Raw genomic sequence first — 17,108 nt, forward strand, 5'->3', positions numbered from 1 at the left:
AATATTATTGTATAGAGTTGTAATATTATAATCATTTCCATTAAGGCAAAACAATTTTATCCTAACATTATGTAGATACTTGCTTATTTTCAGCTTACATTTATACAAGCCTACATTTTGAGGCCATAATTTCTTTTTTTGAAATTTGGGTGTAACAAATGCTATTTATTTATTTTTAAAATTTGGGTGTAACATATTTAAACTTTTATATTTATGGATTTCGACTTTAATAATTAAATGTAGAAGCCTTTAATAATTAAATATATAATATTAACTGACTTTGCATATTAATCCTTTAGATTTGGATAATTAAAGTAATTATACTGAATTTTATAGTAGAGTTTTTTTTTGTTTTTAAATAAGGTAAGAAAGAAAAGATCATATTGATTTTGTTTGAATCAAAATGAAATAATTCTAAATTTGACAAAAGCGTCGGTAGAAAAATAATTACTATCAGTGACACACGCAAGTCAAGTGTGTGGGAGACCTTGACTTAGTAGTAATTACAATCACAATTAATGTGACCATTCCACTTGATAAAATATTGTAATAAATTTTTTTATTCCTTATTTAAAAAATAATAAAATCATTCCTTTTATGGAAAAATAAAAAAATAGCTTTTATTGTTTTATTTATCACCCAGTGTCTATGAAGTTGTCGCCTCTCCAAAATCCCAACCCTGATTTCTTTGTCTAAATTAGTTTTTAGATTTGTTCATAGCTAGTTTTATTGGATTTTAAATTTGTTGAAAGGTTTAATAAATTAACTTAAAAATTTGGTTTAGTTTTTTTGAAAATTGTATTTTAATATTACTTTTATTCTCAAATTCCTTTTATAAGAGTTTAATTAAACTTATTTTTATAGTTGCTTCACAAGGTAATAAGTTGTTGATACTTAAATTCTCGCCAACTATTATGAGAATAACGACTTTTTTGTGTATCAATTTGAAAGAAAATGTTAGAGTAACTCAAGTAAATAAATGAGAGAGACGAAAATTAAAGCATTTACATTCCCAGTAGTCATTATTGTTGAATATTGTATATTCTTTTTGAGATCTCTTTATTGGTTTTTATTTTTGTCAATGTTTTTAAAAAGAAAACTATATATTATAAGTTTTTTTTTTTTTTAAGAAACTATAAATTATAAGTTTGTTTTCAATATTTTAATTTTTGATGTGTTGCAGAGTTAATTTATTATTATTATTATTATTATGCAGTGGAAGCTTTTAAAGAAATAGCTATGCAACTGAACAAGTATGACAGACAACGGGGACTTCGATGACCCTTGTAATCTACCAACATATTCTTATATCCCTTTCACAGAAAATTTGCTGTGGTGAAACATAAAAGCTCTCACATCAAAATTCTAATGCATACAATCATGAAAGTTGATAGATATGAGATTAATGTTAAGATGCAACATTGGTGCCCAACTACACTTTACATGATTTAATATCGAATGCACTACCCTCAAAAAAACAAATGTGAGACAAGAAAATTCTTTCAAGGAAAATTTGACAACATATTGAGAAAACCCACCAAACAGTTCACCAATTCTACATACCCTGACAAAATTAAAATTTGCAGACTCGTTATTCTTCCATTTGTTGAGCCGCTGCTTGTTTTCCGCTGACCTTGACTTTGAGCTTGGTATCGACGGGCAGGGTGAGAGATTGGTCTTCTTTGAGCACAGATGGGGCCTTGACCATGTAGATGCTTTGCTCCAGTTCCTTCTGTGCCTCCTGCAGTTCCTTTTGTTTCTTCCCTCGCATCCTGTCAAAGAAGTTTCTGTTACATTCAAAGAACCGAAACCCCACTACCGAGCTTTTCGAAGAACTGATGAAACAGAATAAGTAAATAATTACCTTTTGGAGATGTGTTTAACCTCCCTTTCGGCTCTAACCTTGTGAATTTTCTTCATAGCATTCAAGGTGTTGTTAAATACATTCCTATCGTATCTCTCTGGCCTATTTCGCTTCCTTTCGAACTCAAAGGTTGAGTCCTGTAAAAGAAACAAGTGAAACCAAGCTCATAACCATCAATATCTTTGCTTGACATAAGAAAAGAGTTACTGAATCTACCTCAAAATAAATAAATGAAACAAGTAGAAGAAACGATGAGTAAAACCGAAAGAAGCATATAAACCTGTGTCATATCCTTTCCACGTAGCGCCCTATAGGATTTAGTCCACTTTACTTTACGAGGATTCCTCTTCATTTTGAAATTTTTGTGGCATTTCGACCTACAAAAGCGGAAAATCTGCAGAAGAGTTTACTTGTAAGAGAAATAGAAATAGATGGTAACAATGTACAATGAATAACATAATGAGAATGTCCAAAACATAACAATGGATTCTAGCAGAAATCCAAAAATAAAACTTGATGAAAAAATATTAGAGAAAATTTCAATAACAAGTGTTGAGTTGGCTTTCAAATGTTGAATGACCAAAAGACTAATAATAACACAGAAAATTCAATAAAAGGCCAAGGTTTACAACAATAGCAATTATAAACAATGACCAATATCCCATGATGAAAAACACACAAGGCTGAGAACATTCAACGCAATCATAAAGATGGCATCCAATACAGAGCCGGATTCTTTTTTTGTTCTTTTGGAATTGAATTCAGGGGAGGGGTTCAATGGCATTTTGGTTTTTTTAGTTGGGCTTCACCTCCAATGCCATTATTTTTTCAGAATTTCAGAATTAATTTTCACCCTATAACTAAAAAGAAAAATATATACAAAAAAATGAGGGCGGGGGAGCGAAGCAACGATGTGGCTTTGTTACCAATGCCAACTAATGATATCTTCTCTCCTTCAGCTAACTGGGCATTTTCTATACTAAATCAAAAAAGACAGAAGAAAATCAACTATGGAGCTTTTAAATGACTAATCATAAACTCCAACAATCTTGTAATCAAGTTCTAAAGTGTTAACATGTGCAGGAACATCCTCAATGGGCACAAAAAGCTAAATCAAAGCAACTCCATTGAAATTCCTGCCTAAATGACTAATCATTGTTTCTTTGAAGACATCATTCATAGCAAAACAAAAACAAAACCAGCAACAAAATGATATTCCAATCAAACTAGAAAGAGACACCATTGATCTAATGTATTTTTAGATATCCAGAAAAGGCAAAAACAGACAAGAGTATGTTATGTATAATCACACAAGAAAGGGAAAAGGAAGCACCTTTGCGTCGTTGCGAACATACTGAATACCGTGCCCTGGATATACAGTGGAAGAACAGAACCAACACTTCTCCAACCTCATCTTTGAACCAACTGAAGGAACGAAAGAGTTACTAGTGTTCCAACTCTTTCAGGTGTAATTCTATTTTTTTTTCAAGAAATTTTTAATTTTTATAAATAATAATAATAATAATAGAAAAAAAAAAGAAAAAAAAGTAAGAGTAGTATCTCCTTCCCTTTAAAAAGCTAACAATTTGAAGGTTGCCCATGACATGTTTCAATGGAATATAAAACTCTAGCAGATCAAGTCATAATAACTTATTAAATTTGATTTTAGTGGGTCATGTGACACATATGAAGTAGCAGCATATGGTCTTGTGATTGATTCCAATAGGTTGTGAACAATAATATAAACTGGATCATGTTAAAACTCTTTATCTTAATTTTTTTAATATATATATATATATATAATATAAAATCTTAAAGATGTGCTCAGAGATTAAGGCCACACTCCCTGGATGTGGATCATAGTCTAAATAGAATAATGTACATAAATCTCCGCTTCAATTAAATATATACAATTCCAATCAGAATATGAAAAAACCCTAATATCATTAGAAGTCATAAACACTACAACAGATAACCACCAACCCTATATAATACACGACTCAATCAACCAATAACAAGCTTAATTTTACCTCAAGCAACAAAAAGTATAGAATATATCACTAAAAAAAACGAACTTTATACCTCTCTAAGGCTCTAAGTCTCTTCACCGCCGGTCAGAGGGTGGTGCAGAGCTGCGGCTGAGAGGGAGAGACGGCACCGTCGGCAGGGTCGAAGTGAGAGAGGGAATGGGAGGGAGGCGCCCGTCTTCTTAAGAGAAGAGAAAGAGAGAAAATTCGGGACTTATATTAACCTTCTGAACCGTTTAACAATATATATATATATATATATATATATATACAAGACCCATTATTGAGTCTGGGTTTGGTTTGGAATCAAATTAAGGAGTTGCTCAACATGTATATACTGCATATAATTTAAAAACGAAGCATACAATTTAAATGGTTTAAGCATATTAATAGAGATATTATATATTTTGATGATGATAATAAAAATGGCATATCAAGTACTTGAAAATTAATTCCGTAGAAAATTTTTAAGATAATAATGAATCAAAATCGTCTTCAAAACTTTAAAAAAAACCCACCGATCACAAACCCACAAATCAAGAATTTACACAAACATACATATATATATATATACAAACATGTATATTAACAGATTTAAACTTCAAACCCTAAAGTAATACCGACGGAGGTGGCTCTGGCTATGGGCCTCCCGGTTTTGGTGAAGACCTTGATGGAGGAAGCAATATTGATCGATCAGAGGAAGAAGGTGCTACGGACCGAGTGAGGGAGACAGCGAGTATGAGAGGGTGGCGGAGCGAAGAACAAATCGGGTGAGTGAGGGTGGCGGATTGAGAGAGATGGTGCAGAAACGGACTGAGTGAGAGAGGCTGGCGGAGTCAAGAAGAAATCGAATGAAAGACAGTGGCTGTCACCGTGTAGAGAAGTAGATAGCAATCCCTAATAGCACTCACATTCAATGAGCTTTTTAAAGTTATATTTTTTTATTTATTTATATGTAGTGAAGCTATAAATATTATTATTATTATTATTATTATTATTATTATTATTATTTTTCATCGAGTTATAAATATTTTATTATTTTTTTATAAATTTTTATATATATATATATGAGTGTATTATGTTTAATTATTTTATTTCTTAAAATAAATAAAATATTTTAAAACATATAATATATAAATAATGTAAAGAAACAGATGTATGGTATAATGTAAAAATTTTGAGAAAAATTATAAAAATGTATATTTTTGTGATATATTTTATACTACACTTTCTTTATAATATTTAGCTAAAACTCATAAAAACATCTTCCATCAGCTCCTTTATACATATATTTATAATAGCTATGCACAAACTCCAATTAATCCATATCTATATTTATATAACATTTACATATCTTTATATAATATTTTAATATTTTTTTATAACTTTTCTCTCTATTTAGTAAGTTTTTTTTTTTTTTTTTACTTTAAGTAATAAAATATGTTTAAAGATATAATATTTAAATGATGTAAATAAATATATAGAGAAGCTGATATATAGTTGTTGTACCCAGTTTTCGAGCCATGTTAAGTGTGACCTCGAAAGTTAGATTCACAAACAATTGGACTCGTAAGGTTTAGGGTATGCTCCAGGACTAAATATCGAGTCTGCAAGACATAGACGACCTCGAATATGGTGACCTCGAAGTGTTCATGATCTCGAAAGGTAGATCCGGAGACGCATCCATCCTCAAGGATGACCTCGGATCAGGGGTCCCAGCTCGACACACAGACGATCTCGAAAGCCATGTGACCTCGGGAGATGTCTCTAGCTCGAAAGCTGACAAGAAACTTGGGAAGCTAAAGCCTTGGAGATAATATGATAAAAACCTTGAATATCTATAAGTGTTGTCCATACGAGATGTAATCCTCATTTATTACTGTAAATCCCTTAGAATCGTGGGATATTATTTGGTCAGTTATACGTCCCCTGGTCTTCAGGGGACGTTTCCTTTTATATTTGATTATAGGCATTTAAAGCCATTTATTTTATTTACACAAAAAGAGTAACTACCCAAAATATGTGGGATAGTATTCTGCAGCCTTCTCTATAAATAGAGAGGTCATGCGCCATTGTAATGGACCGAAATTCTGAACCTTGAGAGAAAACTCTGAAGAATTCATGCTTAAGGATTTTCAGAGATAATCTTGAGTTTAATAACAGAGACTCGTGGACTAGGCAGATTTAACTGCTGAACCACGTAAAAATCGTGTGTTTGTATTGTGATATTTTAATTGGCCATTATCAGTTATTGTTTACGTGCTCTCCTTTCACTGTTGACGAAAAACGGCGTCAACAGTTTGGTGCTTTCATTGAGAGACTTAAGCATTCATCCCCGAGAAAATCATGGCCACAAACAATCAGAACACACCTGAAGAAAATTACCCAAGACGTCCTGGAAAACAGCCAATGGAGAATCCGGATGTTGAAGAGAGAAGTGTGTCTTTTGATTCCCGGGGACCACCTCCTCCACCAAGGGATGAGGATATGTACTACAATCCTGAGCGGTACGTTCCTATTGTGGAACTTGAAAACCAGCAGTTGAAACAGCTATTGGCAGAGGCCAACAAACGGAATGAGGAGTTGACAATGATAGCCGTAGAGGCGCAGGTGGCTCAGCCCCCGCCTCCGCGCGAAAACCAAGTCCCTCCTCCAAGGGACGTGCATGTTCCTCCCCGGAGACCCCGTGGGCGTCCACGAAAAGATGCTGCCACAAGGAGGCCGACTCAACCTCCGGCACCAGCAGAGCCATCCGCTCCACCTAGGCCCCAGAGGAGTACTCGGGCTCGGGCCCCGGCTAACCCGCCTGTGGAAATGCCTGCAGGAACTGAGAATAACCGAACCCCTGCAGAGGCTCTGACTCAGGTACCTGGGAGCGCACCAAATGCGACCGAACCATCTCGGGCGAATTCTGGACCCTCTAGGCCGCGACAAGGGTGTCAGCCATTGCCGCCTATACGGTTTCCTCCGTCACCCATAAGATATCCTTCGCCCTCCCGCAGGAACGCTCAACCCGTTCGAGATCAGAATGAAGGGCGTGCGGGGGAAAGACAAGGAAACAGGGAGACTTTCCAGGAGTGGAGAGGCGCCCCGTCTGAGAAAAGTCAGACGTCTCGGTCTCGCACTGCGGAGACGAGGCGACGTGGGAAGAATCCATCACGAAATAGCCAAGAAATGAGTTTTACCAGTGAAGATTCCGGAGATACCAGGTCAGTCAGTAAGCATGACCGAGGTCGTAAGAATACTGGAAGCCGCAAGAATCGTCCCGACCTGCGGAATCATCTGAACCAGAGTCGGGGTAAGGGAGATCAAACAAATTCGGACCTGAGGGATCGCTTGAATAGGCGTAGAGATCCCTCGCGGAGACGCGAGCCTGGGATTGTGATCGATGACAGCCAATTCCAGACAATACCTCCTATTGACCCAGTCCAAGAAAGAATCGATCAGCTCGAAAGAGCCTTTAGGCTTTTAAAGAATGAACGAGGAAATGGACGAGGAGCTCGAGCCGTTTGCTCCCCATATTTCCAACACTCAGTTTCCTCAAGGGTTTCGGATCCCTTACGTCCCAACGTTTGAAGAAAGACCGACCCGTGTAGTCACCTGAGCACGTTCAACATTATCATGAGAGCCAGTAACGTGAGTTACGAGCTAAGGTGCATGTTGTTTCCAACATCATTGGCAGGACCTGCCAAAAGTTGGTTCGAAAAATATAAGAGACACTCAATAACTTCTTGGGAGCAGCTGTCTAAAGACTTTAAGAAGCAGTTCAGAGCAATGATGGGGGTCAGACCAGAGGCATCCACCTTAACTAACGTCCGACAACAGCCGGGCGAAACACTAAAAAGTTACCTAACAAGGTTTAATCTGGAAGTCGCCCGGGCTCGGGACGTGGATGACAGTGGGCACCTAATGGCTATCCGAGCTGGTGTATTACCGGGAAGTGCCCTTTGGGACGACATGCAAGGGAAACCGGTAAGGTCAATAACCGAGTTTAACAGACGAGCGCAGAGGTTTGTCAATGTAGAGGAAGCAAGGTCGATGCTCAAAGCGACTTCCCAATCCGAAACTACAACGATAAACATCAACTCTGCCTCAACCTCGGTGGACCCAGCAGCTCCAAAGCCTGCCACGGAGAACCCCTCCAAGAGGAAAAAGAACGAAGGAAGTAACCCCGAAGCTGAGGGAGGAAAGAAGAAGAAAGGGGAGAGGTATTTCTCCGTGTATAGAGTATACACCGAGCTCAATGAGTCTCGGAAGAACATATACCTGGCTAATGAAAACCAGGTCCCCTTTAGGCGTCCGGACCCGATGGGAAATCAAAAATCCAAGAGGGATTCCAGTAAATATTGCCGGTTCCACAGAGACACCGGGCATACAACTGATGAATGTCGACAATTGAAGGACGAGATCGAAGGGTTGATCTCGAAAGGTTACTTCCGGCAATATGTCAAAAACCAGAGTACTGTTCAGACGGCCGCGAGCCAGAGAGTATCCGTGCCCCCGACGACACAAAACAATAACTCCCGAGCTCGGAAAGAGGACAGGCCCCCGCCGATTGATGGAAAGGATGTAATAACCATCTCGGGAGGGCCTCACCTCGCAGGAGGGGGCAGGAATGCCCAAAAGAGGTATGTTAACGAGTTGAAGACAGGGGACGGGTCTCCTTATGAACCCGAACCTAGGGCACCAAAAAACCAGAGGATTGAAACACAACCAATAACCTTCACGAAAATTCTTTTCACAATATAAAATGGGGTATTTACAATTGCTAGATACAATTAACTTGGAACTCAAGTTTACCTACTTTTATTTATAATTTATTAATTATTTTTATTAAATTTATATTAATGTCATATAAATTTTAAATAAATATTTTATTTTAATTAAATAATTTATTTATTTTTATTTAAGTTTATGTTTGTTCTGGTTTTTAAATTTGAGAATGACAACAAAAGATTATATATTATATGTTTAATGTAATATTAAATATTATACGTGGATTTTAAATTTAAGTTTTCTGCTAATTTTTTTTAAAAGTAATTTTTTACTAATTGACAGCAGATTATATTATAGATTTAATATGATATTATTCTATTAAGTGAGTTTAAGTTTAATTAAATATATTTAAGTTATAAAACGTATGATTTTATTATTTTTAAATAATTATCATTATAAAATATCTCAAAAATATCTTATTTTAATTTATTTGATTATTTATTATTTTAAAATAATTATCATTGTAAAATATGTGGAAAATGTCATATTTTAATTTGTTTAATTATTTATTATTTTTGAATAATTATTATTGTAAAATATCTCAAAAAAATCTTATTTTAATTTTTCTAATTATTTATTTTATTTTATTTAAGTTTAAGTATTTACCATCTACCGTTAAGTATAAGAATATTATGTTAAAGTTAACATTAAAAAAATAAAAAATCGTTAAAACTAAGAATTTCCGTTATCTACACACTTATTATATAGAAGAGATATTTTTTATTAATTTTTCTTTTGCAATTTTAGTAATAAAATTACTAATATATCCCTACACTGAAACTTAATATTAATATTAAGAGCGTTCGGTATTAGATATTTATATTTTTATAGAGTTTAAATTAACAAACTATTTTAATATAGAATTTATTAAACATTATAATATTTTTTTATCTCATAGTATTTTTAAATTATAAATTATCAAAAACATATCAAATTCATGTTTTAGTAAAGAAAATAATAATAATTAAAGACATAAAAAATGAAAGTTTTGAGATAATATATTTGTGATTATATCATGAAACATGTATAATACCATTATCATTATGATTGAATCTTAGCCACATTTACTAGTTATGCTTAAATATCTCTTCTATATAATAAGTGTATATAGATAACGAAAATTCTTGATTTTAACAGTTTTTTATTTTTTTTAATGTTAACTTTAACATAATTCTTATATTTAAGAGAATATTCTTATATTTAACGGTGGGTTGTAAACACTTAAACTTAAATAAAATAAAATAAATAATTAAAAAATAATATTTTTGAGATATTTTACAATAATAATTATTTAAAAATAATAAATAATTAAACAAATTAAAATATGATATATTACAATAAATCGGATCTGAGACTCTGAATAGAAGAGTTTCTTTAGTATTATACTAGTCTAGTTCCTAGCATGACTTTGTTCTCATCTCACCTCATCATCATGTTAGGACTTGGGATCATCATCATCATATTTCGATGACTTTGTTCTCATCGAATGACTTTGAATAAAAGAGAATTTCCTTAACACTCCTATTAGGATAATTTGATTATACTAATCTAGTTCCTTACATGTTTAGTATTTATACTAGTCTAGTCTAGTCTAGTCCCTTATATGGTCTTTTTTTTTTCTCTTTGGCCAGGCACCAAAACCTTTAGAAGTATGTTCTTCCTTGTTTGAATTCTACAGCATCTTCTTCTTCAAGAGGGGATGAAGCATTTTGGTCCGATGGTTAAAAAAAGCTCTCATCTGAATAGAAAATTATTTTTTACAATTCATGTATTTCATTAACAACAAGGTTGATGATGATAAAGGGAAAAAAGGGTTCCCAATCTCAGGCAATCTCTCTCAGGCAGCACTTTCAAAGCCAAATATTCGAAAAACACCTGTTAAAAGACAGAAACAATGTGTAGTTGTTGTCAAGAGAAGAAATTGCAACAAGAAAAGAAGCTAAAACATACCTTCATCAGCCTGATATTTGTTCTTGTCATCTCCAGCATATGCAAGTAAATTGTACTTGGGATTCCACTCAACACTATTCATGGCCGCCCGACATGGAATTTGATGCACTGTTTTTCCAGTTTGCGCATTTGACTGTTTGTTTAAAAGAGAAATAATATTGTCATAATCCTATCTAATTACTTTTAAAACATTAAACACACTCTTGATTGTTCAATCACATTGAATGCTTACTATATCAATGAACAAGTCCTCGCTAGCTGAAGCAATATATTCACCGGTATGGTTGAAGCTTATTGTCCTTACAGGCCATCTGGATTAAGGTAAAAGAAATGGTGAGCCAAATTTATATATAAATATTGATTCTTAATTGGGAGGAGTGTTGTCATGACCGGGAAGCTTACTCGAGTTTTGTAAATGTTCTCACACAAAGCATCTCTGAGATATCCCACAGGCTGACTAAAGAATCAGCACTTCCAACCGCAAAAAACCTGTAAAACGTATATTAAGGATGAAATAAGATGTTTATTGCCATGAGCAAACAGATGGGAAAATAAAGAATAAGATAGTTTTGTAGGACACCTTCCAGTTGGGTCAATTGCAATGCAATAGCAACCAGCTGTATGGGCCATAAGAGTGTCAAGTGGTCGAAGAGATGGGTATGATAGAACTTCGACAGTACCTAAATCGTGGAACAAAGATAAATCAAATAACCATTCCAGTGGGCGGAAGAAAAACCCTATTATTCTCATAACAAAAAATTGCTCACCATTTCCAGTAGTCAGAAAAAACATATCACCCTTCATGTTCCAAGCTATCTCATTTACCTAGAAAATAAGAAAAAATCAATCCAGTATAGTAGAACATTGTCGCATTGTCACAGACATAAAGCTGAGAGAGAGAGAGAACTAGCATTTACTTCGAATTACCTCATAATTAAACTTGCGCTTATGAATTGGCTTAAACTTTCTAACATCCAAAATTGTTAGTTCATCATCCTACATTTTCGGGGTCAAGAAAAGAAACAGCATAAGATTTCCTCATGGCAAAACACAGATTATACTGGTTCAAGAACTGAAATCAGCATCATATCAGATGACCCGAAATACCACTAAAAAATGCAACATGATTTTATTTTAGTTTAGCAGGTGAGAGGTGACATCAGGTCATAGAAACATACCCTATTGCCAACAGCTATGTGTGTGCCATCAGGTTTGTAGGTGATGTTAATGTTCTCCCCACTAAGTTCTGCCTGTTGCGAGCATTTCCCACCTGCGTAACCAAAGCAACCATTAAGGCATCTTTACAGTACTGCCTAACTTCCCGCAACATAAATGGAAATGCATATGAAAATGAGAAGGAATCACTTACTACGAGCATCCCATAGACGGACAGTCTTATCTCCTGATGCAGTTGCAATTAAATCAGCATGTTTGGGATCCCAACATAGCTGATCCACACTATCAGTGTGCCCCTTTAGCTCAATATCTTTAGCCTTACCCTGTAAAAGAAAATGTCACATAACCACCAAACATTTGAATGGAGATTCTCTTGCAAACAAGAAACGAATAACACCAAACAGCTCCAAAGTCTCATTTCCTGAAATAATAAAATAACAACTAACTTACCTGTTTTAGTAAGCAAGAACCAGAGCAATGGTTCTTGGCTTCTAATATAGGAAAGCCTTTATTAAAAAAGCTAGAGCTTTATTCATTTGAGGGACACAAGTCATTTTGAGAAAATTTGTTGACCCGTGAGAAAGAGTGCAAAGCTGTTGTGAGTTTGAGCGTTTTGGAACACAACTGTTGAGAAAGTGCTTCCATGGTTGTGCTGGGGGTTTGGGATAACTGAGTGCAGATTGTATGGTGAGATTTATTATGAGGCTTATCACTCAACTGTGAGGGAGAATTTTCATTGACTTTGATGGTGGATTTTCATGGTGGTCCTCTAGACTGAATGGATGTAAGGCTTTTATAAGCTCAACCCGTATAATTCTTGGTTTTCATTGTTCTTTACGTTTCAGTTTTATTTTTCTGTTCTATTATTTGTGTTTGGGTCGCATTGTGTGAACAGGTTCTTAGATCTTGAGGTTCAACTTACAACATTATTCATGTCCAGTGAGTTCACTCATTCATAACTATATGGTGCTAACAACAGTAAAAAGCAACTGAAACAAAGCTTTCCGAAGAAGCCCACTTTCAGAAAAAGAATGTATTTTCTTTAGTAGCAAATGAGAACAGAAAAACATCAAGCTAATAAATCCAACAACAGCACCCAATTCTAAAATTATTATAAATACCAAAATGAAAATACAGAACTAAGGACCCAAAAAGGAAATCATAGTATACCAAAGATTCCTTCAAACTGATAAAAAAAAAACCAATGAGAAAAAGCTCAAATCTTTAGAAAATTTATATAGTTTAATATAGTGCTTTACAGTGCATTTTGAGAAAAATGATGGAAATTAAGGTGGTGGTGTCTGTAAAAGTAGAAGAAAAAAGTGAATTTGAAATTGAAATTGAAATTGAACTTGAATGGAGAGCTTACATGGCCATGGGGCTCGATATGCCAAACCCTAGCAGTTTGATCGACGGAGCCGGAGGCGAGCTTAGTGCCGGTGCAGTTCCAAGCCACCGAATGGACCTTCAATAAATAAATAAATTAATTAATTAATAAAAAAAGAAGCTGTGGAATACTGAGTGAGAATAATACCTTCTTCTTGTGACCTTGGTACTCTCTGCTCTGCAGAGTCTTCCATGGAACTGACTCCTCCATTCTTTCTTCAGCTCAAAGCTCGGACTTTTCTCAGTCTCTACTCTCTAATTTTGACTCTTTCACCCTTCTCCTTTCTGGGCCTTGACTTGGGCCCAAAATCGTGGGTTAATGGCCCAAGAAATTACACTTCATTCTAAAGGCTTATTAGGTTTTTTTCTAAATAGTCCTTGAATTCTTACATTATTGAATTGTGGAACTTCTATCCAATTTCGCTAATAAAATGGTAATGTGTTATTTTAGGCACCGATGTGGTATTACCACGTCAATGCCTCATTTATAATTTAAATAATATATATAATTTTTGCCACCCAAACTATAAATATTACAAAATCGTGCCACAGAATTTTAAATATTTAAAAAAGAAAAAAAAAACACTAGCAAATGGAAACCATCTTAATGAACTTGTACAGACACAGATGATAACATGCACAAGTTCACCTTACATAATTACAATAAGAGAATCTTAAACCATTATATAAAGAAGTAAGATCATTATTCAATATCCTAACCTCTGATTTTCCCATTAAAAAAAAGTTGTTGAAGATCTCAGACATTGTTTCTGAAACATCTCCTTGATTAAACACTGGGCCTCACCCTGAGCATCTGCTGATGCTGCACAAGCACCTTCAACACAACTCATCGTCAGTCTATCTTTTGTTTGGTCCTCTCCTTTCACTCTGCATTGGCTCTCTACGCCTATCAGTCCGTGCTCGAGGCCTGTTCCTAGATGGTTGTTGTTGTCTGTCAGTGAACCTGAACTGTGGTCTAGGTCTCACTTTCCCATCTATGAATAAATCTTGTAACGCCCTAGTTACCCCAGAACAGTTACGGTGAACAGTGAACCGGAAATTTGACTCGCTACCCGAGTCCTTTTGTTAAAAACGTGATCTAAGTGTTATTATCAGGTTAAGGTGAAAACCCAGTAAAAAGGAAATGGTACATTTCATTAAGTAAATAAACTGCTCATGAGCCTTTTAAAATGTTTACAAGATGTCCATAATACAAAAGAGTCGCTATTGTTTCAGATTTACAGTCCCCGCCGGCCTAAGCAGCAAAAATAGGGTAAACCCCTAGTCCCTCTGAGAACTCCTTGACCGTGGCGGTCAAGCGGCCCAATATGTACACCACATCGCCCAAGCTCTCCACTCAGGGTTGGTTAAGCTTTTCCTTCCCTTTACCTGCACCACATAGCACCCATGAGCCAAGGCCCAGCAAGAAAACACAATAAAGCATGATATAATATCAACAACGATCATAATAACCATTCAGGACTATCAGTTCAACAAATAGGTGACAATAGCCAAAAGTCACAATAATGAGTACAACCTCCTCTAGCCATGTGACGATAGGGTCACCAGGGCTCAACTGATGAGTGGTTCTTTCGTAAGTTTGATCAGGACAGGTGCAAGGTGATTAGTCACCAACATAACCTTCCTCACGACTCTAGAGTCGAAGCTATGGACAACGTCCCTAAGCCATGTGACAAACGGTCACCGGGGTCATATACTGTACGCCCTGGTTTTCCCACGGGCTGTTTAGCAGGACGAGCCTCGGACTAATCAGGTTTAGTCCGAGGCTCCCGCAGGCCGGAGGTTCTATTTCCAAGACGGACCCTTGTCAGCTCGAGGGGGTCCTGTTTCCAGCTCGCATTTGTTGCCCAGGAGCTGAGAGTGACATCCGAAGGCCACGGACGGGAGCAGCTCGGGTTACGAACTGCTCAGGTCACGAGCTTCTCAGGAAGCTCCGACCCTATGGGAAGTCAACACGCAAGATAAACGTGCATATTCCTGCCATCACGTGCCCGATATCCCCCTGACTTCTCGGACACGCAGCAGGAACGTGCGTATTCAGACACCCACGGACGGGTTGGGCCGTGCGGCCCATTATCTCCTTCCATGCTGATTAGACCACACTTGTGTGTCAGGTTTAGGAATTAATCATGAATGTCACAGATTTGATATGACAAATGGTAAGGTCACGGGATGACCTCCCTACCAACTTCCAGGTGCCTTCTCCTATAAATAGGGAGACCCTGGGAGTTGATAGGGGTTGGAAAAAATAGTCTTTGAAGAACTATATACTTTGTAAACCAAATACCCAGAGAAGATCAATAATATTGACTAGTGGAGTAGAGGGATTTTAACCTTCGAACCACTTAAAAACGTGTCTTGAGTCACCTAGTTCTTTCCAAAAGATTTCATATCTGTGACGGTTCTAATTTTAGTACTAATCTCTTTCTCTTCTTCTCTTAATTATCTGTTGCCGAAGAACCGCGTCAACATATACCTTGGCTATAGACATCTGGTCGTAAACCAGGCAAGCGCTTATAAGTTCTTCGACCTTAGGGTCGCTCCCGCATTAACGCCATAGAGCTATTCAATGCGTGATCATCGACTTTAGAGTCGGTCCCTGACTAGTCAGTGTCATAAACAGGTAATCAGCGTTCACTAGCATTTAATATGCAATCCACGTCCACATATACCAACCAACATGCCTTAATATCAAGCCATGCATGTCATATACCTATACAGGGTGCATTTGTATTCATACACTGTTTTCTTACCTCTGGTTCGAGTGAGAATTATTATATGAACGACTCCTGAGAATGATCAACCTTTAAATTCCTTGACGGTCACCTGGTCATAACCAAATTATAGGATTCATCAATAAAAATGATAACTGAGGGTTCCCAAACCAAATCCCAGCCCCCGAGACATCAAATACTACCTAACCGGGTACAAGGTCCAACCCCGAGGCCTAAGGTTTGAATCCCCAAGCTAAAAACATTATTTTGGAAAAATTGACCTTAAGAGCCGCGGCCCTCCCCTACTGCGCCGCGGCGCGCCCTCAAACAGAGAGGGCTCTCCCCCTGCCAGACGCCAAGGGCTGCGGCGCACCCCTGCTGCACTGCGGCGCCCAGCCCAGACCAGCAATACGCCCTTATACGAACCCAGTTTTTCCCCTGTGTTCTTTCCTCTCAAACCAGTCCTTCAAACCATCTCTAATCCTCCTCCAAACATAAAATTAAACCCCCAAACAACACCCATAACTCACCCTCATCAAACCCCAATCAAACCAACACTAAAACTCCCTTTGATTCCCACTTTCCACATCAAAATTCTAAGGCTGAAACTAACAACCAAAACAGAGCATACATGAAAACTAGTGGCTAAAAGCTTACCTCAAGTTCAGGTTATGGTGCTCTTCAATAGTGGAACACTCTCCCAAAGTACCAAGGCCTACCTCCCAAGCTCAAATCCTCAACAAGATCACAAGGATTCACAAGAAAGATGAAGCAAGGAGAAGGTACGGGAAGGGAAAGAAATGCTTCTGTTTTTACTATGTTTATTCTACAGCCTTCCAAACTTTACATATATCAAAGCCAAAAGACTAAAATACCCCCAAGTCTTTTAAAGTTTCTAAAACCACTTCAAGGACAATTTTGGCACTTTCCGCTTAACCCGTTAATCATAATTAACGCTTCCCAATTCCCGCTAATCTCAATATCCTCAAACACTAATAATTCATATCCCGTTACCCTAAAATCCCCGGTAACGCTATAGTCATTAATATCACCCTGAGACTCACCCCGAGCCCCGAGCTCAAACCTTTTATGACCAAACCGATAAATCATGTTTAAAGATCGTCTCATGTCGAAATACTCGAACCAATCCACATTATAATGTGGTCTCACAATATATCATTAACACGCAAACAA

At 36.6% G+C, this 17,108-nt stretch overlaps 2 protein-coding genes across 4 annotated transcripts; both read right to left on the minus strand.

Moving 5' to 3' along the window:
- Positions 1 to 1,336: 1,336 nt before the first annotated feature.
- LOC133789283 (probable ribosome biogenesis protein RLP24) lies at positions 1,337 to 4,788 on the minus strand. Of its 3 annotated transcripts, none has more exons than XM_062227063.1 (6): positions 4,512 to 4,788; positions 3,947 to 4,069; positions 3,198 to 3,338; positions 2,145 to 2,258; positions 1,865 to 2,001; positions 1,337 to 1,772 (listed from the first exon to the last, which is right to left on the minus strand). In XM_062227063.1, the coding sequence occupies exons 3-6, from the start codon at positions 3,276 to 3,278 to the stop codon at positions 1,592 to 1,594; spliced, it is 513 nt and encodes a 170-aa protein (XP_062083047.1). In that variant the 5' UTR covers positions 3,279 to 3,338; positions 3,947 to 4,069; positions 4,512 to 4,788; the 3' UTR covers positions 1,337 to 1,591. The 3 variants fall into 3 exon arrangements, with proteins under 3 accessions (XP_062083047.1, XP_062083045.1, XP_062083046.1); XM_062227061.1 differs by having other exon boundaries at positions 3,198 to 3,289; positions 4,512 to 4,787; XM_062227062.1 differs by having other exon boundaries at positions 3,198 to 3,289; positions 3,947 to 4,072; positions 4,512 to 4,787.
- A 5,187-nt stretch (positions 4,789 to 9,975) lies between these two features.
- Positions 9,976 to 13,445, minus strand: LOC133789284 (THO complex subunit 3). Its single transcript, XM_062227065.1, has 11 exons — positions 13,328 to 13,445; positions 13,163 to 13,258; positions 11,987 to 12,116; positions 11,796 to 11,887; positions 11,545 to 11,613; positions 11,385 to 11,442; positions 11,198 to 11,297; positions 11,020 to 11,106; positions 10,850 to 10,928; positions 10,618 to 10,750; positions 9,976 to 10,542 (listed from the first exon to the last, which is right to left on the minus strand). The coding sequence occupies exons 1-11, from the start codon at positions 13,388 to 13,390 to the stop codon at positions 10,505 to 10,507; spliced, it is 945 nt and encodes a 314-aa protein (XP_062083049.1). The 5' UTR covers positions 13,391 to 13,445; the 3' UTR covers positions 9,976 to 10,504.
- Positions 13,446 to 17,108: the final 3,663 nt, after the last annotated feature.

Source organism: Humulus lupulus, chromosome 7, assembly GCF_963169125.1.
Source record: "Humulus lupulus chromosome 7, drHumLupu1.1, whole genome shotgun sequence".
Classification (NCBI taxonomy): Eukaryota; Viridiplantae; Streptophyta; class Magnoliopsida; order Rosales; family Cannabaceae; genus Humulus; species Humulus lupulus.